This window comes from Mya arenaria, chromosome 1 (assembly GCF_026914265.1).
Source record: "Mya arenaria isolate MELC-2E11 chromosome 1, ASM2691426v1".
Classification (NCBI taxonomy): Eukaryota; Metazoa; Mollusca; class Bivalvia; order Myida; family Myidae; genus Mya; species Mya arenaria.
The window spans coordinates 31,530,850-31,554,493 of NC_069122.1; the positions used below are offsets into that span (position 1 = coordinate 31,530,850).

General features: G+C 35.4%; 2 protein-coding genes across 2 annotated transcripts in view; both read left to right on the forward strand.

Annotated features, from left to right (window-relative positions):
• LOC128226367 (multiple epidermal growth factor-like domains protein 6) overlaps positions 1–373 on the forward strand; it is a 72,099-nt gene extending 71,726 nt beyond the window's left edge. Inside the window, exon 18 of the mRNA XM_052936249.1 lies at positions 275–373. Coding sequence (XP_052792209.1) covers positions 275–373 — 99 coding nt within the window. The remainder of the gene's footprint in view (positions 1–274) is intronic.
• LOC128226378 (polycystic kidney disease protein 1-like 2) overlaps positions 1–23,644 on the forward strand; it is a 66,803-nt gene that overhangs the window by 2,963 nt on the left and 40,196 nt on the right. Inside the window, exons 3-6 of the mRNA XM_052936259.1 lie at positions 275–366; positions 13,116–13,247; positions 14,957–15,079; positions 22,989–23,142. Coding sequence (XP_052792219.1) covers positions 13,164–13,247; positions 14,957–15,079; positions 22,989–23,142 — 361 coding nt within the window. The 5' untranslated portion in view covers positions 275–366; positions 13,116–13,163. The remainder of the gene's footprint in view (positions 1–274; positions 367–13,115; positions 13,248–14,956; positions 15,080–22,988; positions 23,143–23,644) is intronic.

Genomic DNA, 23,644 nt, shown 5'->3' on the forward strand with positions numbered 1-23,644 from the left:
ACTTCAACATAAACTTTACAAACACTTACCAGCAAACAGTCAATTCAGCAAAAGATTGTTGGCCAACAATTACCTGTCTAGCAAACAGCCATTTAAGCCTGAACTAGGGAAAAACAATTTAGAACATCCTGGGCATGTTTACAGCCAAGATTGACAAAAATAATCATGATTCATCTGATTGCCATCTTCGCAATGGAATTCAAATGAAATCCATTTAATTGAATGTTGTTGTTGTTCAGCAGATAAACTTACATTCTTGAAAACATTTTTTCAGACCCAATCTGTATCTATATACAGCAAACTGGTGAAGGCTTACAAGAATTCATCTGCTGAGGTCACACAAACAGATCTTGCTGTCACAGCTAGGTACTAAGGGTTATACCATGATCAAGCATCGTTTAAAATCAGTTGATTGCATCTCAGAAGGCCATGATTTGTTAAGACTTTATTCTATAATTTTATTGGAACAAAGAATGTAGCTTACCAACTTTTTACCCCACTGTATTGCAATATATTGATTTCAAATGACCCATTGAGTGTAAATATTGCCAACTTACATAAGGAAATATAAGTCATTTGTCAATTATAAGACAGTTTAACCCGGATTTTTCATTGAAAAATACTGGGTTATAGATTGGCAACAGCTGGGCAGGAGGAAGAGTGTTCAGACGTCTTTAACAGTTTTGCGTTCAATTTTGTAACAGCCCGTACGAAATAAAGGTGCAATTTCCGGGCGGAATTGGCATGGAATCAGTGAATTCTGCCTGGTGTATAAACGGAATAATTATTCCGCCCGATATCAATTCATGTTTCTTGTAGATTCTTGGCGTAAAATTATTCTAAGTTCCAGGCGTAAACAAATTACGGGCGTATTTATATACTTTAACATTTGTGTGACACGGAATTTCGTACTTCGGATTTTCTATGCAACCTTTGGGGCGGAATATCCTACTTTAACATTTTAGTGGAGCGTAATTTCGAACTTAGCCTAATGTTTTCAGCCAACAAATCCAAAATCATTCGAATGTCATGAGAAATTATTGAATTGTTTGTGTTCCCTTTATCCCTTTATCATTTACATTTCACATAGCGAGGTAAAAGGTAAACATCTTCCATGTTATTATCTTTACACTGAATCCTCCTTGTATTCAAATAAAAGATTCAAAAAAATATAAAACTACAAAGGGAAGTCAAAATCATTAAGAAAAAAACATGAACCCATGATATACATTTACACTCATTTTTAATGAACTTTAAAGTCAACTTTAAATGTTACTTATGACACTTGTTGGGATGTTACAACATTAATCACTTAAAACAATTGAGCTAACCTCGGCCCAGTCGCCTATAAATAATTAACTTCCACTCGACTCAAGGCCATTGTGTAAAATACTGTGCTACAATATTTGACTCACTGATAAGCCTCAAGGGCTATCTATGGGGTACAAGATCCAGCTGTTAATAAAAACTCGCCTTATCTTGCACCAATCTTGTCAGATTTCCTTCTGCGAACCTTAACCTTTATTTATTCCGGTCATGTGTTTCTCAAGATGCCCACACGGAAACCATTACTGATAGACATACCTGTACAGCGCTTTCGGTCCGTCATTAACAATGCATAACTAAAATTTGTTATTAAGAAAACATTTGACCTTGTGTGACTAACGTTATGGTTAAAACTGTATGTGTTGTGTGTATTTTCCAAAAGATGAAACTTTAGCCGTGATTGATGAAAATCACGCGGACTTCTTATGAATTTTGAATCGTGAAATAAAATGCATATATGCTGTGTAAGACTGGTGGATAATCAACAGCAACAATTGGAAGTGGTACGTGGTCATGAAAGATGGAGGTAACTTTTCTATTACTCGTTTTACCAGGACTGGTTCTGATATTGTGTTTGTCTGTGTTCTCACTTTTTCAACTATTTTGTTCGATTTGCATCGAAGAATAGTTCTGTGAGATTAAGAATGCTTTATGTTTTACAAAATATTTTGTTGGGTATCAATATCATGTTTCTTGCCACATGTACCATAGATATTATATAATGTTAACCCTTTGCATGCTGGGTAAATTGTCGTCTGCTCAAAAATGTCGTCTGGTTTATTCTAAATTTCTTTCAATTTACTAAAAACTTTGGGGATATAATGACTGAGTGGCAAACAGCTTGGAACCTGACCAGGCGCCGAGTTACTCGGCGTCTGGTCTGGTTCCAAGCTGTTTGCAAAGCCTTTAAAATCGCCATCAGCAGCTTAAGGGATAAGGGTAAAAATGAGAACACAGTTATATTAAAATAATATGGATTTTGTAAACCATTAAATCATCTTTTAACTGTTATAAGGTAATTGTTGCAATTAATCAATCTATTTTTACAGTTATCGGAGCAACCTAGAAGGTCAACTTCGCAAGAAAACTCATGTCAACCATCTCCACTCCTGTAACCCTAGGCAACTCTGATGTGGTAAGAATACATTTCAATATTGCATGACCTTCTGTCATCACGTCTTCTGGCTTCCCGAAACATAAGCATGGTCTTAACTTTTTATTGTCATACAAATAACAGAGGATAATCAAACAGTTGTTACAGGAGTCGGTGTTACATTGATGTGTCCATCCATGAAAGTTCAGTCACTAACGAAATGTTTAATGAACAATATTTATCAGAAAATAACGAGCCCAACGCTTAACTATTTAAATGTGTGTGCTGCAAGAAACATTTCAAATTTTGTTTAACCATATAGTAGTGATGCTATAATAGCATATATATTTTCAAGCCCAGAAGTTTGTGACTAAGTAAAAAAAAAAATTCTTCAAAAAACTTACTTCAAAAAGATTTTATTTTAAATACAATTAAGCCAGCCTTGTATTAGCAGCATGTTGCGTGTGACTTCATTTCTGTAATTGTTGACAGCATGTGTTACAGGGTTATCTTTAGATCATGTTTCAATTCAGGAGTGTAAATTATACAATAATATCAAATAAATCTGAAATTCACAGATTCAATAAAAGGATACCATTAAAACTGTGTTTTTGTAACATTTATTATATACAGTATAAGCAAACACTCCAAGGTTTCAACTTTTTAAGAGGTGAGGCTATTACGTCACTGTGGGATTTAAAGAACGAAATATATACCAATGCTCCGCGAAAAAGGACAAAAAGAGACTACTTGGTGTACGACCTCCTTGACCAAGTATTCACCAATATTAAACTGGCGAACTCAAGGGAGATAGGTATTGGGCAGCTCCGCCCTCGAGAGGAAACAAAGAATATGCTAGACCACTGGCAATACTTCAAGGTAGATACTGTATTACAAGTAAATGTAGTTTAATAAATACCATTTTAGGTATGACTGCGTAAAATATAAGCATTAGACAGAAGTCAAGACTCATGGTTACCCTTTTACAGGTCATTGTGCAAAATAATCTACCTAAGCCTTAGTTTACCATACACAGAGTTCAGCATTATAGCACTCTTCTCATAACTCTGCCTTTTATAACGGTGTTTTCTTTTTGAAAAAAAACAACTTTCGGTTTACTTATGAAGAAAGTTTGTGGTTTCCGTTGAATAACAAAACTATGTCTTGTGTTCAGAGTATGTGCTATGACGGAAAATGCTGCCATGAAGTTCCCTGAAGAATTAAATCGAGCCACCACTGAAAGAACCATGTATGCGCGATAACAGTTGACACATAATAAATTGATGAACAATAGGGAAGTACTCATTCTACTGTGAAGTGTTCTAGTGACTGGAATTATACTTTATATCCAATATGATAATATAGTGTAACTTTTATTATATTGTTATTGATATTTGAAATGCAGAATAAATTGAGCAAGCTTTAGTATAGTTATTCACATTTTCTTTTTAATTTCATTTTTTTAAATATTTTTTCGCCTATAAATCATTGCGCACATAAAATTAAAATCAATTAAACTTCATGTTACATCTGTATGAAAATCCGCACGTAAAATAAAATTCCGCCTGTAACTGAAAATCCGTCAACTTCTGAAATTCCGCCCGTAATCTGAAATTCCGCCCATAACTAAAATTCAAGATTAATATGAAAATCCGCCCGTAGCCTAAAATTTGCCCGGAATTTGAATTCCGTCCCACCTCATTTACATATTTCGCCCCAAGAACCCGGCCGGAATCGGGCCGGGTTCCACCTCAAACACTTAATTTATATTATTCAAAGTACGCCTGGAAAAATTTCCGCCCGGAACTTATAGTATGAGTACGTGTCGATTCCAGGCGAAAAATTTCTTACGGGAGGTCATAAATACAATAGTCAGAATTTTGTCAGCATGGTATTATAGACATTTGTGAATATGGGTCATCTCTGGTCAAAAACTAGGTCACTAGGTCAATTATTAAGACACAATTTGTTGTACAAGTTTCTTATTCCTTTTTTTTTAAATAAAAAATTCAAGAAACTTAGTCATAATATTTCACAGCATGATATTTTGAAAATCAGTGTGAATATGGGCCAAGTTAGGTTAAAAAGTGGGACCAGTATGAATATCAGGGTAAGCCAAATTTACTTTTTTCTCTATAAACATGCATGACTTTGTATATCCTGCTGCAAAATCTCAATTGTCATTATGAAAAATCCAGCTTTAGTTGGGCCTTGTTCATAATGCATTTATAGCCACTTGTTATGACTTAGTTAAAGGGTTGTACTTCATAATGCATTTATAGCTATTTGTAACAACTAAGTTACTGGCTGTGTTTCATAATGCATCTAGAGCCATTTGTTACAACTAAGTTCAAGGCTGTGTTTCATTATGCATCTAGAGCCATTTGTTTAACTAAGTTCAAGGCTGTGTTTCATTATGCATCTATAGGCATTTGTAACAACTAAGTTACTGGCTGTGTTTCATTATGCATCTAGAGCCATTTGTAACAACTAAGTTCAAGGCTGTGTTTCATTATGCATCTATAGGCATTTGTAACAACTAAGTTACTGGCTGTGTTTCATTATGCATCTAGAGCCATTTGTAACAACTAATTTAAAGGCTGTGTTGCATTATGCATCTATAGGCATTTGTTACAACTAAGTTACTGGCTGTGTTTCATTATGCATCTAGAGGCATTTGTAACAACTAAGTTACTGGCTGTGTTTCATTATGCATCTAGAGCCATTTGTTACAACTAAGTTACTGGCTGTGTTTCATTATGCATCTAGAGCCATTTGTTACAACTAAATTACTGGCTGTGTTTCATTATGCATCTAGAGCCATTTGTTACAACTAAGTTACTGGCTGTGTTTCATTATGCATCTAGAGCCATTTGTTACAACTAAGTTACTGGCTGTGTTTCTTTATGCATCTAGAGCCATTTGTAACAACTAAGTTACTGGCTGTGTTTCATTATGCATCTATAGGCATTTGTTACAACTAAGTTACTGGCTGTGTTTCATTATGCATCTAGAGCCATTTGTTACAACTAAGTTCAAGGCTGTGTTTCATTGTGCATCTATAGGCATTTGTAACAACTAAGTTAAAGGCTGTGTTTCGTTGTGCATCTATAGGCATTTGTTACAACTAAGTTACTGGCTGTGTTTCATAATACATCTATAGCCATTTGTAACAACTAAGTTACTGGCTGTGTTTCATTATGCATCTATAGGCATTTGTAACAACTAAGTTAAAGGCTGTGTTTCATTATGCATCTATAGGCATTTGTTACAACTAAGTTACTGGCTGTGTTTCATTATGCATCTATAGCCATTTGTTACAACTAAGTTACTGGCTGTGTTTCATTATGCATCTATAGCCATTTGTTACAACTAAGTTACTGGCTGTGTTTCATAATGCATCTAGAGCCATTTGTTACAACTAAGTTACTGGCTGTGTTTCGTTATGCATCTAGAGCCATTTGTTACAACTAAGTTACTGGCTGTGTTTCATAATGCATCTAGAGCCATTTGTTACAACTAAGTTCAAGGCTGTGTTTCATAATACATCTATAGGCATTTGTAACAACTAAGTTAAAGGCTGTGTTTCATTATGCATCTATAGCCATTTGTAACAACTAAGTTCAAGGCTGTATTTCATTATGCATCTTTAGCCATTTGTAACAACCAAGTTCAAGGCTGTATTTCATTATGCATCTTTAACCATTTGTAACAACCAAGTTCAAGGCTGTATTTCATTATGCATCTATAGCCATTTGTAACAACTAAGTTAAAGGCTGTGTTTCATTATGCATCTATAGGCATTTGTAACAACTAAGTTAAAGGCTGTGTTTCATTATGCATCTATAGGCATTTGTAACAACTAAGTTAAAGGCTGTGTTTCATTATGCATCTATAGGCATTTGTAACAACTAAGTTACTGGCTGTGTTTCATAATGCATCTAGAGCCATTTGTTACAACTAAGTTACTGGCTGTGTTTCATAATGTATCTAGAGCCATTTGTTACAACTAAGTTCAAGGCTGTGTTTCATTATGCATCTAGAGCCATTTGTAACAACTAAGTTCAAGGCTGTGTTTCATTATGCATCTATAGGCATTTGTAACAACTAAGTTCAAGGCTGTATTTCATTATGCATCTTTAGCCATTTGTAACAACCAAGTTCAAGGCTGTATTTCATTATGCATCTTTAACCATTTGTAACAACAAGTTAAAGGCTGTGTTTCATTATGCATCTATAGGCATTTGTAACAACTAAGTTAAAGGCTGTGTTTCATTATGCATCTATAGGCATTTGTAACAACTAAGTTAAAGGCTGTGTTTCATTATGCATCTATAGGCATTTGTTACAACTAAGTTACTGGCTGTGTTTCATTATGCATCTATAGCCATTTGTAACAACTAAGTTAAAGGCTGTGTTTCATTATGCATATATAGCCATTTGTAACAACTAAGTTCAAGGCTGTGTTTCATTAAGCGTCTAGAGCCATTTCTAACAACTAAGTTCAAGGCTGTGTTTCATTATGCATCTAGAGCCATTTGTAACAACTAAGTTCAAGGCTGTGTTTCATTATGCATCTTTAGCCATTTGTAACAACTAAGTTCAAGGCTGTATTTCATTATGCATCTTTAGCCATTTGTAACAACCAAGTTCAAGGCTGTGTTTCATTATGCATCTTTAACCATTTGTAACAACTAAGTTAAAGGCTGTGTTTCATTATGCATCTATAGCCATTTGTAACAACTAAGTTAAAGGCTGTGTTTCATTATGCATCTATAGGCATTTGTTAAAACTAAGTTAAAGGCTGTGTTTCATTATGCATCTAGAGCCATTTGTAGCAACTAAGTTAAAGGCTGTGTTTCATTATGCATCTATAGCCATTTGTTACAACTAAGTTACTGGCTGTGTGTCATTATGCATCTTTAACCATTTGTAACAACTAAGTTAAAGGCTGTGTTTCATTATGCATCTAGAGCCATTTGTAACAACTAAGTTAAAGGCTGTGTTGCATTATGCATCTATAGGCATTTGTTACAACTAAGTTACTGGCTGTGTTTCATTATGCATCTATAGGCATTTGTAACAACTAAGTTAAAGGCTGTGTTTCATTATGCATCTATAGCCATTTGTAACAACTAAGTTCAACCTGGCTGTGTTTCATTATGCATCTATAGCCATTTGTAACAACTAAGTTAAAGGCTGTGTTTCATTATGCATATATAGCCATTTGTTACAACTAAGTTACTGGCTGTGTTGCATTATGCATCTATAGGCATTTGTAACAACTAAGTTCAACCTGGCTGTGTTGCATTATGCATCTATAGCCATTTGTAACAACTAAGTTCAACCTGGCTGTGTTGCATTATGCATCTATAGCCATTTGTAACAACTAAGTTCAACCTGGCTGTGTTGCATTATGCAACTTTAGCCATTTGTAACAACTAAGTTAAAGGCTGTGTTTCATTATGCATCTATAGGCATTTGTAACAACTAAGTTAAAGGCTGTGTTTCATTATGCATCTATAGCCATTTGTAACAACTAAGTTAAAGGCTGTGTTTCATTATGCATCTATAGCCATTTGTAACAACTAAGTTCAACCTGGCTGTGTTGCATTATGCATCTATAGGCATTTGTAACAACTAAGTTCAACCTGGCTGTGTTGCATTATGCATCTATAGGCATTTGTAACAACTAAGTTTAACCTGGCTGTGTTGCATTATGCATCTATAGCCATTTGTAACAACTAAGTTCAATCTGGCTGTGTTGCATTATGCAACTTTAGCCATTTGTAACAACTAAGTTAAAGGCTGTGTTTCATTATGCATATATAGCCATTTGTAGCAACTAAGTTCAACCTGGCTGTGTTTCATTATGCATCTAGAGCCATTTGTAGCAACTAAGTTAAAGGCTGTGTTTCATTATGCATCTATAGCCATTTGTAACAACTACGTTAAAGGCTGTGTTTCGTTGTGCATCTATAGGCATTTGTAACAACTAAGTTCAACCTGGCTGTGTTGCATTATGCATCTATAGGCATTTGTAACAACTAAGTTCAACCTGGCTGTGTTGCATTATGCATCTATAGCCATTTGTAACAACTAAGTTCAACCTGGCTGTGTTGCATTATGCAACTATAGCCATTTGTAACAACTAAGTTAAAGGCTGTGTTTCATTATGCATCTAGAGCCATTTGTAACAACTAAGTTACTGGCTGTGTTTCATTATGCATCTATAGCCATTTGTAACAACTAAGTTAAAGGCTGTGTTTCATTATGCATCTATAGCCATTTGTAACAACTAAGTTCAACCTGGCTGTGTTGCATTATGCATCTATAGCCATTTGTAACAACTAAGTTCAACCTGGCTGTGTTGCATTATGCATCTATAGGCATTTGTAACAACTAAGTTAAAGGCTGTGTTTCATTATGCATCTATAGCCATTTGTAACAACTAAGTTAAAGGTTGTGTTTCATAATGCATCTATAGCCATTTGTAACAACTAAGTTACTGGCTGTGTTTCATTATGCATCTATAGCCATTTGTAACAACTAAGTTAAAGGCTGTGTTTCATTATGCATCTATAGCCATTTGTAACAACTAAGTTCAAGGCTGTGTTTCATTAAGCGTCTAGAGCCATTTCTAACAACTAAGTTCAAGGCTGTGTTTCATTATGCATCTAGAGCCATTTGTAACAACTAAGTTCAAGGCTGTGTTTCATTATGCATCTTTAGCCATTTGTAACAACTAAGTTCAAGGCTGTATTTCATTATGCATCTTTAGCCATTTGTAACAACCAAGTTCAAGGCTGTATTTCATTATGCATCTTTAACCATTTGTAACAACTAAGTTAAAGGCTGTGTTTCATTATGCATCTATAGCCATTTGTAACAACTAAGTTAAAGGCTGTGTTTCATTATGCATCTATAGGCATTTGTTACAACTAAGTTACTGGCTGTGTTTCATTATGCATCTAGAGCCATTTGTAACAACTAAGTTAAAGGCTGTGTTTCATTATGCATCTATAGGCATTTGTTACAACTAAGTTACTGGCTGTGTGTCATTATGCATCTTTAACCATTTGTAACAACTAAGTTAAAGGCTGTGTTTCATTATGCATATTTAGCCATTTGTAACAACTAAGTTAAAGGCTGTGTTTCATTATGCGTCTATAGGCATTTGTTACAACTAAGTTCCTGGCTGTGTGTCATTATGCATCTATAGCCATTTGTAACAACTAAGTTAAAGGCTGTGTTTCATTATGCATATATAGCCATTTGTAGCAACTAAGTTCAACCTGGCTGTGTTTCATTATGCATCTAGAGCCATTTGTAGCAACTAAGTTAAAGGCTGTGTTTCGTTGTGCATCTATAGGCATTTGTAACAACTAAGTTACTGGCTGTGTTTCATAATACATCTATAGGCATTTGTAACAACTAAGTTCAACCTGGCTGTGTTGCATTATGCATCTATAGCCATTTGTAACAACTAAGTTCAACCTGGTTGTGTTGCATTATGCATCTATAGCCATTTGTAACAACTAAGTTCAACCTGGCTGTGTTGCATTATGCAACTTTAGCCATTTGTAACAACTAAGTTAAAGGCTGTGTTTCATTATGCATCTAGAGCCATTTGTAACAACTAAGTTAAAGGCTGTGTTTCATTATGCATCTATAGCCATTTGTAACAACTAAGTTAAAGGCTGTGTTTCGTTGTGCATCTATAGCCATTTGTAACAACTAAGTTCAACCTGGCTGTGTTGCATTATGCATCTATAGCCATTTGTAACAACTAAGTTCAACCTGGCTGTGTTGCATTATGCATCTATAGCCATTTGTAACAACTAAGTTCAACCTGGCTGTGTTGCATTATGCATCTATAGCCATTTGTAACAACTAAGTTCAACCTGGCTGTGTTGCATTATGCATCTATAGCCATTTGTAACAACTAAGTTAAAGGCTGTGTTTCATTATGCATATATAGCCATTTGTAGCAACTAAGTTCAACCTGGCTGTGTTTCATTATGCATCTAGAGCCATTTGTTACAACTAAGTTAAAGGCTGTGTTTCATTATGCATCTATAGCCATTTGTAACAACTAAGTTACTGGCTGTGTTTCGTTGTGCATCTATAGGCATTTGTAACAACTAAGTTCAACCTGGCTGTGTTGCATTATGCATCTATAGCCATTTGTAACAACTAAGTTCAACCTGGTTGTGTTGCATTATGCATCTATAGCCATTTGTAACAACTAAGTTCAACCTGGCTGTGTTGCATTATGCAACTTTAGCCATTTGTAACAACTAAGTTAAAGGCTGTGTTTCATTATGCATCTATAGGCATTTGTAACAACTAAGTTAAAGGTTGTGTTTAATTGTGCATCTATAGGCATTTGTAACAACTAAGTTAAAGGCTGTGGTTCATTATGCATATATAGCCATTTGTAACAACTAAGTTAAAGGCTGTGTTGCATTATGCATCTATAGCCATTTGTAACAACTAAGTTCAACCTGGCTGTGTTGCATTATGCATCTATAGCCATTTGTAACAACTAAGTTCAACCTGGCTGTGTTGCATTATGCATCTATAGCCATTTGTAACAACTAAGTTCAACCTGGCTGTGTTGCATTATGCATCTATAGGCATTTGTAATTAACAACTGAGTTAAAGGCTGTGTATCTTTACATGATTAGGGGAAAAATAAATATGTGTATATAACTAATATAGAGTCTCAGATAATGTTCGATAAAATCTTGAGGTTCACACAATTACTTTATTAAACAGAAATATATGGGAAATTAATAATTGATAATTGGAGGCTCTCTCATTGGGCACTGTAGATAGTACTGGTTTATTCTCGTACTGGTTTATTCTCGTACTGGTTTATTCTCTTTTTTTAGGAGAAAAATACAGAGAAATACTGATCATTTTCAAATAAAAATTCACATAATGAAAATTGAACAGCTCTTGTTTCTGAAATGTGATGTGATGCAAGCATTTTTGAGTGAAAAATTATCAATTTTGTTAAGTGAAAAATTGACATTTGAATCTAAGTATCAGTACCATTTAACTTTGCTTCAAATACTATAACTTACCCTAGATTTAAAATGATATATTCAACATGATCAAAATGACCTCTCCAATTACAGGCGATAATCAATTTTGGTTTTTGTCCATTTTTCAATCCCTTTAGTTTTGTTATGTTGGTATTTTTTGTTTCTTATCTTTAAGTTTACTTACTATGTACAATTGATTATTTTATAGACTTCTTAGAAATTGTGCTATTTTTATGTTAAAAGTTTTAAATAGTAGAGGTACAGTCAAACCCCATTGGCTCGAACTCACATGGTTTGAATTTCTTGTTGGCTCAAAGTGGATGTTAAGGACCGATTTCTATTTACTGAAGGTAAGCATTTCAGCTTAGGTCAAATTTTCCGAGGCACAAGTTATTTTTGCCGGTCCTTGGGAGTTTGAACCAACAGGGTTTGGCTGTAGTTTGTCTTTATGAACTAACGCTGCAAGTCATTGCCTGTTGTCAGCCTTTTAGTGAGCGGATTCGGATCTCTGGTGTTCAACACAGTTAATGAAACCAAAGAACAGAGTGAGGTAACAGAATGTTGGTCTGACCGTTCTCAGTTGTTAGCTTGACCATGAAAGAATAAGGAGAGCTATATTACTACATGACCCTAGTGTTGGCATCACATCTTGGTTACGGTTTGTAATTGTAAGCACCTTCAAGTCATTATCGCAGCAAAAAAATCATGTTTTGCATTGAAACAATTAGATATGTGTTTTCCTGACCTACTTAATTATTAATGTAAGATAACTCTTCCTTGAACATAATGCAAATTAAGGGTGTTTATTATTGACTGAAATTCTGGTTAAGGTTTTGCATGTAAGACACTATATATCAGCAACTACTTGAAGTATCGCATAGAGACTAATTTATACTATGGTACTCAACCACCTGACTTTCTTAAATAAACAAGTAAGATAACAGTCTTATTACATATAATGCAAATAATTGCCATTTTCTATATGACTTAGACATTCTGGACAAAGTTTTGCATGTAATCAAATGCATTGAAACTTTATAAAATCAAGTATAATAACTCTATCTTGCATATAATGCAAATTTTCCCCCTTTATTTTCTTGCTGGTTAAGGTTTTGTATGTAATCTAATTTTACAGTGATCCATGCATGTTTCTGACCCAAACGGTGCAATCCTTATACTGAATAGTGGCGAAATAGTGGAGCACGCTGCCTCTGTGACAGCTCTTGTTATATTACAGTTTCTGTTACTAGTGTTATTTCGAGGGTAACAATTTATGATCATTTTTCGTGTGAATGGTGTTTACTTCTTGTTGCTGCGTCATGGTTTCAAATATTCAGAAATTAAGGCAATTTTATCTGGTACCAACTTTAAAATCCAGCTTTATATCAATTGACCAATGTTTGCCAAATCAATTGATAAATTAATGGCATTGAACTTATATCAAACCATGTGAAATTTTGCCAAACCAAAAAGGATTATTAAAAGGACCTCGTGAAAAAATATCAAATTACCCAATTGTGTGCCAAATCAGATGATTGATTTAAGGCATTGAACATATAAAACCATTTGAAATTTGGCAACATCATTTTTTTATATTAAAAGGATGTCATGAAATTATAGCAGTGTGTGGTTGCCATATTCAGGAAAACAAGGGGTCTACAAAGACTCTCTTGTCCTTGGTAACGGATGTGATGGATGTGATGCAGACTGACCAGGAAGTGGATGGCCCACCCATCACCATTGTCACCCCCTCTATCTACCTCTCTATGAACAAGGTATGTCTTCAATAAGCATTTACATTCTCTGAGTCCATGGTATTGATGAAACTTGTCATTCATGATGTATAACTCGTAATAGATTATGAGGTCATTTTTATGCCCCCGAAGGTGGGCATATTAAAATCGCACCGTCCGTCTGTCCTTCCGTGTGTCCAGCTTAATAACTCGTGTCCGGTCCTTGTATGGACAGATTTTAAATAACTTGCCACATGTGTTCCACATACCAAGACGACGTGTCGCGTGCAAGACCCGTGTCCCTACCTCTAAGGTCAAGGTCACACTTAGTGTTTATTCACAATGGAGTGCTGCATATAAGGACATAGAGTATAGGTTGTCGTGTCCGGGCTGTAACTTTCCCTTGTATGGACAGATTTTAAATAACTTGCCACATGTGTTCCACATACCAAGACGACGTGTCGCGAGCAAGACCCGTGTCCCTACCTCTAAGGTCAAGGTCACACTTAGTGTTTATTCACAATGGAGTGCTGCATATAGGACATAGAGTATAGGTTGACTTGTCTGGGCTGTAACTTTCCCTTGTAAGGACAGATTTTAAAATAACTTGCCACATGTTTTCCACATACCAAGACAACGTGTCACATGCATGACCCGTGTCCCTACCTCTAGGGTCAAGGTCACACTTAGGTGTTTATTCACAATGGAATGCTGCATATATAAGGACATAGAGTATAAGTTGTCGTGTCCGGGCTGTAACTTTCTCTTGTATGGACAGATTTAAAAATGGACTTGTCAGACATACCAAGATTACGTGTAGCGTGCAAGACCCATGTCCCTACCTCTAAGTTCAAGGTCACACTAAGTGTTTATTCACAATGGAATGCTGCTTATAAGGACATAACAGTGTAGGTTGTCAAGTATGGGTGGTATTTTTTATGTTTAGAGGCAATTTAAAATAACTTGCCATATGTATTTGACATGTAAAGGCAAGATCAACTTTTCATGTACTGACCTTGTTCATAGGTCAATGTCACATTCGGGGGCATTCGTAACATACTGTGACAGCTCTTGTTTATTTCAATATTGCACTCTGATTGGATAATCGCAACATGTTGTAGGTAACATTTCTTAATAAACATTTACTCAATTGCAGGAGATACTGCTTTTTTTTCAATCATAACAAAAAATTATTTAAAATGTAAGTAGAAGTATTGGTCGCATTTCTACTTGTGTTTATGCAGTATGAACACAGTAGGGCATTAAAGAGCAAATAAGCAAGAAGGGCTACCACACTTCATGGAATTTGCTTGCATATATATCCTACTGCGATCATACATCATTAACGCCAAAAGAAATTGTGATCAACCTTTAATTGAAATCACCATTGTATAATTAAACTTCTAGTGAAACTTTTTGAGCCATGTACATTGTGGTTTTTTTTTGTGTTTTTTTTTTAAATCTCCTCTGATAAAGTCAGGCTTTTATGAGTTTCGTCATTCTTTATTGGAGTGGAGGAATTAGGGCAAGTGACTGAAAACCTGTTTTCTTGCTCCACATCAACACCCCACTGTAAACAGTTATTTTTTGTTGTCCAGTTAGTGCAATGGTTAGCGCACTCGCTTCTCACGAAGGTGATTGGGTGTGATTCCCAGCCTGTGCACTCGAAACACATATTCACATGCATTTAAAGGGCTTATATTGAGGGGCTTGATTGTTTACTGGCATTTATAATGTCCAATATGTTACAGATGAAGCCCGGCAATTTGACAAGAATCTCCATGGAGCCTGTGAAGACCAATGGGTCAAAGATCAGTCTAACCATTCCTGATGACCTTGACCTCACAGGCAACAATGACTCAATCTCCATGCAGGTTAGTCTCCATAGATAATAGAACTATCAAACTGAGAGTGGTATAGCAGTACATATGTCTACCTTCTACCAACTGTTTTTGGGTTAAATGGGCCACATCAGGGCATGTACCTTTGGCATTTCTCAAACAACAGCAAGATCAGTTACTGCTAAAAAAAATGGACTTGGGAGTAATTGACATGTTAGCCCATGAGTACAGCTACTTGTATTTGAACTAACAAAAGAAACTATTTGACAGTAAAATTACCATATTGTACAGATATTTGACTTGTATATTAATGCATATCTGCTCCCTTATCGATTAACAGATATCACAGTATTATGTGTCACCGTGTGACTTTTTCTTTCAAATATATTGTTCCTTTTTTAAGTTACATCTTATTTTTCTATAATATTTACTTTCATAATTTCCTACAAAGACTTTAGTCAGTCATTCTAATTGCAATTGAGTGTTTTGACATTTCTGATAAGATTTTGACTGCTTCCACTTCTTTAATTATTATCAGTTAATTATCTCAGATCATTATCATAAACCTTACTCTTTGGGACTTTGACACTTCTCAATTATCTCAGAATTAATCTAATTGTAAATTTTATATTTGACAATAATTATTTTTGAGTGACACTTCCTAAAATCTTCGATCATTATATTTTTATCACTTAATTCTGATTGGTAACTTCTACTCTTTAAGTTAGTATATAACTTTATAAGTATGTACATTTTTCATTTAGGGAGACAAAAAAAGAAGGATATACATTAGGGATACATATAGACTAGGAACTTTGTACTTATTCTTTTACTAAGGAAATAGCTTTGAACTACTTTTTTGTGACTATATAATTAATTCACTTACTTCCATAACTTAATATATCACATTGGCTATTGAATGTTTCTTGTTAAACAAGTCTTTGGATTTATCTTTGTTAACTATTCAACTTAAATCTGGAATAAATAAAGAACCAACTTAACATCTTAATTGGACTTGAGTTGTTAATCGAAGTGAACCATTAAACATGATCTGAACTTTAAAGGTGACTTGCAGTTGTGCCAGCTAATTCCCTAAATTAATGGCCAACTGCACGTGCCCCTTAGACAGTGTGGCTCGGGCTCGGTGACCACCCTACTATACCGGAGTGTATATACTGGCCTGTTCCCAACGCTACACGACTTAACCTGGGTGCACGGTACCATATGTACTGTTTGTGGGCTGATGTCATCTATAATATCAGCTATAATCAGATATCACATGTTTATCAGGTATTATCAGATAGCACATGTTTATCAGGTGTCATCAGATATCACATGTATATTAGGTATTATCAGATATTGCATGTATATCAGGTATGATTAAATATCACATGTATATCAGGTATGATCAGATATCACATGTATATTAGGTATAATCAGATATCACATGTATATCAGGTATTATTAGATATCACATGTATGTCAGTTATTATCAGATATCACATGTATATCAGGTATAATCAGATATCACATGTATATCAGGTAGTATCAGATATCACATGTATATCAGGTATTATCAGATATCACATGTATGTCAGTTATTATCAGATATCACATGTATATCAGGTATAATCAGATATCACATGTATATCAGGTATGATCAGATATCACATGTATATCAGGTAGTATCAGATATCACATGTATTTCAGGTACTATCAGATATCACATGTATGTCAGGTACTATCAGATATCACATGTATGTCAGGTACTATCAGATATCACATGTATATCAGTAATTATTAGATATCACATGTATGTCAGTTATTATCAGATATCACATGTATATCAGGTATGATCATATATCAAATGTATATCAGGTAGTATCAGATATCACATGTATATCAGGTATTATCAGATATCACATGTATGTCAGTTATTTCACATGTATATCAGGTATTATCAGATATCACATGTATGTCAGTTATTATCAGATATCACATGTATGTCAGTTATTATCAGATATCACATGTATATCAGGTATGATCAGATATCACATGTATGTCAGGTACTATCAGATATCACATGTATATCAGGTATTATTAGATATCACATGTACGTCAGTTATTATCAGATATCACATGTATATCAGGTATAATCAGATATCACATGTATATCAGTTATTATCAGATATCACATGTATGTCAGTTATTATCAGATATCACATGTATATCAGTTATTATCAGATATCACATGTATATCAGTTATTATCAGATATCACATGTATATTAGGTATAATCAGATATCACATGTATATCAGGTATTATCAGATATCACATGTATGTCAGTTATTATCAGATATCACATGTATATCAGGTATAATGCGATATCACATGTATATCAGGTAGTATCAGATATCACATGTTTGTCAGGTACTATCAGATATCACATGTATATCAGGTGTTGTAAGATATCACATGTATATCAGGTGTTATTAGTTATCACAATGTATATTGGTTATTATCAGATAGCATATGCATACTTAGTTTGATCAGATATTACATGTAAAAACGATAATACTCATGTATCACATGATTACTGCGTGATATCAGAAATAACATGTGTATGCTGGGCGTTATCAGATATTACATGTAAACTTGGTGCCATCATTTATTGGTGACACATGTATTCTGACTGTTATCAGATGCCATATGTATACTGGCTGTTATCAGATATCACATGCATTTAGAGTAGTATCACTTACTGGCTGTTATCAGATAATATGTGTATACTACCTGTTTTCAGATAGTACATGGATACTTGCTGCTTTCAAATATCACATGTATACTAGGTTTTTAGCTCACCTGAGCACAAAAATCTCAAGGTGAGCTTTTGTGATCAGTCTATGTCCGGCGTCTGTTGCCCATCGTCCGTCGTCAACAATTATTGGTTATAATCATCTTCTTCTCCTAAACCACTTGGACAATTTTGATGAAACTTCTTAGGAATGATCCTTGGTTGGTGGTTAATTGTTCAAAGAAATTAATTCCATGCAGAACTCTGGTTGTCATGGCAACCCAAAGGAAAATGTCAACAATTGGTTATAATCATCTTCTTCTCCTAAATCACTTGGACAATTTTGATGAAACTTCATAGGAATGATCCTTGGTTGGTACTTTTTCAAAATTGTTCAAAGAAAGAAATTAATTCCATGCAGAACTCTGTATGCCATGGCAACCTAAAGGAAAATGTCAACAATTGGTTATAATCATCTTCTTCTAAACCGCTTGGACAATTTTGATGAAACTTCATAGGAATGATCTTTGGTTGGTGCTCTTTCAAAATTGTTCAAAGAAATTTATTCCAAGCAGAACTCTGCTCCTAAACCACTTGGACAATTTTGATGAAACTTCATAGGAATGATCCTTGGTTGGTGCTATTTCAAAATTGTTCAAAGAAATTAATTCCATGCAGAACCCTGGTTGCCATGGCAACCTAAAGGAGAATGTCAACAATTGGTTATAATCATCTTCTTCTAAACCGCTTGGACAATTTTGATGAAACTTCATAGGAATGATCCTTGGTTGGTGCTTTTTCAAAATTGATCAAAGAAATTAATTCCATGCTGAACTCTGGGTGCCATGGCAACCTGAAGGAAAAATTACAAAACTTTTTTGGCCAATACTATGAAGCCTAGTGCTTAAATATTTGGTGTGTAACATTGTCGATTGCTTATATACCATGTTTATTCAATTTATGCCCCTGGAGAAAAATTGGCCTCAGCCCGTTGGCTACAAGTTCATTATAAATACACTTTGTTAAAATCTGATAGTTATGTCAAGTTTTTTCTTGAAGCAAGGGCAGCAAGTCTTACTATAACTTTTTTCTTGAAGCAAGGGCAGCAAGTCTTGCTATATGGTCTCCCTTTTTGTTGGAGATTCCACTACTTTCTATTTTTAGTAACAAGGGAATATATTTTTAATTTCATTAAGTCTCCAACATAGTCACTTCTGAAGTAATTATTGTTTTTTTTAGGTTCATAGATTCAAATAATTATTAAACACTTCATTTTTTAGAAGAAATTTCATTTTTACTTAATGATAAATTTAATAATCAGACTTTTCCATTGAACTTCATGTAGATTATTGTTCATGCAGATGCTATAATCTTATCTTCTGTGTGGATAGTGTTATTCACTTATAAGTTATATAAAGAAAAGTTTTCTTATTAACATAAGAAGGAATGTGATGTTGTCCTAGATGGGTCAAGGTGATAATATTAGTTAAAGGTGTTGAATGTGATCTGATATTTGATTTTTAGAGCTTAAGGCCGTTTATTGATTTTATTGGGTTGTGCACTGTTTGTTGTTTGTGTATCTATACTAAAAGTTGTTTCAGTGTGCAAGCAATTTGACATAGTTTTGTCAGTGTGCAGGCAATTGAACAAAGTCCTGTCAGTGTGCAGGCAACTGAAAAAAGTCCTGTCAGTGTGCAGGCATCTGTACCAAGTGCTGATAGTGTGCAGTCAATTATCAAGTCCTGTCAGTGTGGTGCGCAGGCAACTGAACAAAGTCCTGTCAAGTTGCAGATGAGAATCAAATTCTGTCAGTGTGCAGTCAATCATCAAGTCCTGTCAGTGTGCAGGCAACTGAACAAAATCCTGTCAGTGTGCAGTCAATCGACAAGTCCTGTCAGTGTGCAGGAAACTGTGACAAGTCCTGTTAGTGTGCAGGCAACTGTGACAAGTCCTGCCAGTGATTATCCAGGCAACATGTTTGACCAGTATGTTTTTATGCCCCAGAAGGTGGGCATATTAAAATCGCACCTTCCGTCTGTCCATCAGTCCTTCTGTCTGTCCGTCCGTCCGTCCGTCTGTCGTGTGTCTGGCTCAATAACTCGTGTCTGTGCTGTAACTTTCTCTTGTATGGACAGATATTAATATAACTTGCCACATGTGTTCGACATACCAAGACGACGTGTTGTGTGCAAGACCCCTGTCCTTACCTCTAAGGTTAATGTCACACTTAGTGTTTATTCACAATGGAATGCTACATATAAGTACATAGAGTATAAGTTATCATGTCCGGGCTGTAACTTTCTCTTGTTTGGACAGATTTTAAATTGACTTGCCATGTGTGTTTGACCTATTAAGATGACGTGTTGCGTGCAAGACCTGTGTCCCTCCCTCTAAGGTCAAGGTCACACTTAGGTGTTTGTTCACAATGGAATACCGCATATAAGAACATAGAGTATAGGTTGTCGTGTCCGGGCTCTAACTTTTTATACGCCCATCTTACGATGGCCGTATTATGGGAACACCCATGGTGGGCGGGCGGCGGGCGGGCGGGCGGCTCCACTATGTTGTCCGCTCTCTAACTTGAACATTTCTCATCCAATTTCCACCAAACTTCATGAAAGTGTTTGTTGGTAAAATATCTAGGTCAAGTTCGATAACCAGCCAAATCGCTTTAGGCACTCCAGAGTTATGGCCCCCTGAATTTGTCAAAATTGGCCATTTTAGCTTTGTCCGCTCTCTAACTTGATCATTTCTCATCCAATTTCCACCAAACGTCATGAAAGTGTTTGTTGGTGAAATATCTCGGTCAAGTTCAATAACCAGCCAAATCGCTTTAGGCACTCCAGAGTTATGGCCCCCTGAATTTGTCAAAATTGTCCATTTTAGCTTTGTCCGCTCTCTAACTTGAACATTTCTCATCCAGTTTCCACCAAACTTCATGAAAGTGTTTGTTGGTGAAATATCTAGGTCAAGTTTCATAACCAGCCAAATCGCTTTAGGCACTTCAGAGTTATGGCCCCCTGAATTTGTCAAAATTGGCCATTTTAGCTTTGTCCGCTCTCTAACTTGATCATTTCTCATCCAATTTCCACCAAACGTCATGAAAGTGTTTGTTGGTGAAATATCACGGTCAAGTTCAATAACCAGCCAAATCGCTTTAGGCACTCCAGAGTTATGGCCCCCTGAATTTGTCAAAATTGTCCATTTTAGCTTTGTCCGCTCTCTAACTTGAACATTTCTCATCCAATTTCCACCAAACTTCATGAAAGTGTTTGTTGGTGAAATATCTAGGTCAAGTTCGATAACCAGCCTAATCGCTTTAGGCACTCCAGAGTTATGGCCCCCTGAATTTATCAAAATTGGCCATTTTAGCTTTGTCTACTCTCAAACTTGAACAGTTTTTATCCGAATTTCACCAAACTTGCTACTATAAATGTTTGTTGGTATATATTCTTGGCAAAGTTCCATAACCAGCCAGGCTCTTCAGGATTATGGCCCTTGAATTGGTCAAAATTTGCCATTTTTGCTTTGTCCACTGTCTAATTTGAACAGTTATCATCTGATCTTCACCAAACTTGCTGAAAATATTTGTTGGTAAAATAAATCGGTCAAGTATGATAATCAGCCAAATGCCCCGAAGCACTTCAGGATTACTGCCCTTGCCATTTAAGCTTTGTCTACTCTCTAACTTGAACAATTCTCATCTGACCTTCACCAAACTTGCTGAAAATGTTTGTAGCTATAAAATCTTAACCAAGAATGTTTGCCGGTATAAATGCTTTGCCAAGTACACACTGATTGTCTCTTGTATTATTCAGACCATAAGGCAGTGTGGATTGGTTTGTAAAATAAAAGCTGTTTAACTCTTTCAACACCATAAAAGCCAGAGTGTAACATATGACATTTCATGTTGTATGACCTATATAAAAGGAACAGTGTAAATAATGTTGTATAAAATAAAACAAGACTTTAGGTTTGATGCAGTGGTATGAAGAATATTTCCTGAGACCACAGTGTGACTGAATATTTGCTGAAGTATACACCATAGTTTGACAGAACAATTGCTATAGATAACTGAAGAATGTGCCATAGTTCCCTGAAATACAGAAGTACTTGGTAAATACAATTTTGCATGAAACCCTCAGTAAATATCAAGGGCTTGGTCCCCAAAGGTTCTAAGTGCCTATGAAAATTATAGACATTTTAGCACCTTTTGACTCGAAACCCTCGAATTAAAATATTTTTTTTACTGTTAATGCCATATTGTGCCAAATCATTTGCTTCTTGAAAAGCTTGCTTCTCAAAGGGCCAATGTGACAGTAAGTTGTCTTAGAATCCAAGAAATTATTGATGGGCGTATTTTGTGAGTGTCACTCTTGTTGTTGTATTGACAAATTTAAAATAACTTGCCACATGTGTTCGACATACCTAGACGACGCGTAACGTGCAAGACCAGTGTCCCTACTTTTAAGGTCAAGGTCACAATTAGTGTTTATTTACAATGGAATGCTGCATATAAGGATAGAGTATAGGTTGTCGTGTCCGGCCTGTGACTTTCTCTTGTATGGACAGATTTTAAAATGACTTGCCACATGTTTTCGACATACCAAGACGACGTATCGTCTGCAAGACCCATGTACCTACCTCTAAGCTGAAAGATACACTAAGTGTTGATTCACAATGGAATGCTGAATATGAGGACATAAGTGTTGGCTGTCAAGTATGGTTGGTATTTTTTCTATGCTCAGAGGCAATTCAAAATAACTTGCCATATGTATTTGACACATAAAGGCAAGATCAACTTTTTATGTACAAGATCAACTTTTTATGTACTTGTTCATAGGTCAATGTCACATTTGGGGGCATTTGTCACATACTGTGACAACTCTTGTTCAATATTCTTTGAGAATCAAGCTATATTGATAACAAAGGTTAAACTCTTTTACTCAAGTGAGCGATTTAGGGCCATCATGGCCCTCTTGTTTAAGAAAGCACATTAAGTACTGGGTGAAATCAGGCAGCACATGTTTTCTTGGTGTTATATTGGGTGTTACCAGTTAACACATTCAAATTGGCTGTTTTCAAATATCACATGTGTACTTAGTGATATCAGATATCATGTATCCTCGGTGTGGTGGGCTGTTTCAGTACATGTACACAAAGAAAAACCCATACAGTTGGAAAGAGAGTGTCGCCATGGTAACATCAGGTGTCCAGTCTCTCACTCTTAAGGACTCTCACAACAAGCCAGTCCACATGAACAACCTCAAGTCACCATTGAAACTTTCATTTGACTTTGATGGTAAGCTAGAACTTTCTATTAAAATAAAGCACTTTTCTTTAGTTATCTTTTTTTAAGTGAAATATAGACACTAATATTATCAGATTTCATATGTATATTGTCATATTTACCAAACCCATAGTCTTTTTTGTCTTTTTTTTTATTCATATGTAATCAACACAGCAATATCAGTACAACACATGATACATCATAAACAGAAGGAAAAAACAACACAGTCTTGGCAGAGGTTCTTTCTTGCACAAAGGTGATGAAATGTATTAATTATGTGGAAAATGTCCCTAACCATTTAAACAGACTCTAAATTACGAGTATTAACCCTTTAGCGCATGTATACGAGATAGGCCGACATAGCTCATTAGCAGATGTAAACGCATCTGGCCGACCCTATACACTTCTGGATGTATACGCATCTCCCGCATATTTCAATAGGGTCATTTCAATACTTCAATTTTGCATCTTTCTTTTTGTAAACAATATCCCGGATGTTTATAAAGCTGAAGCT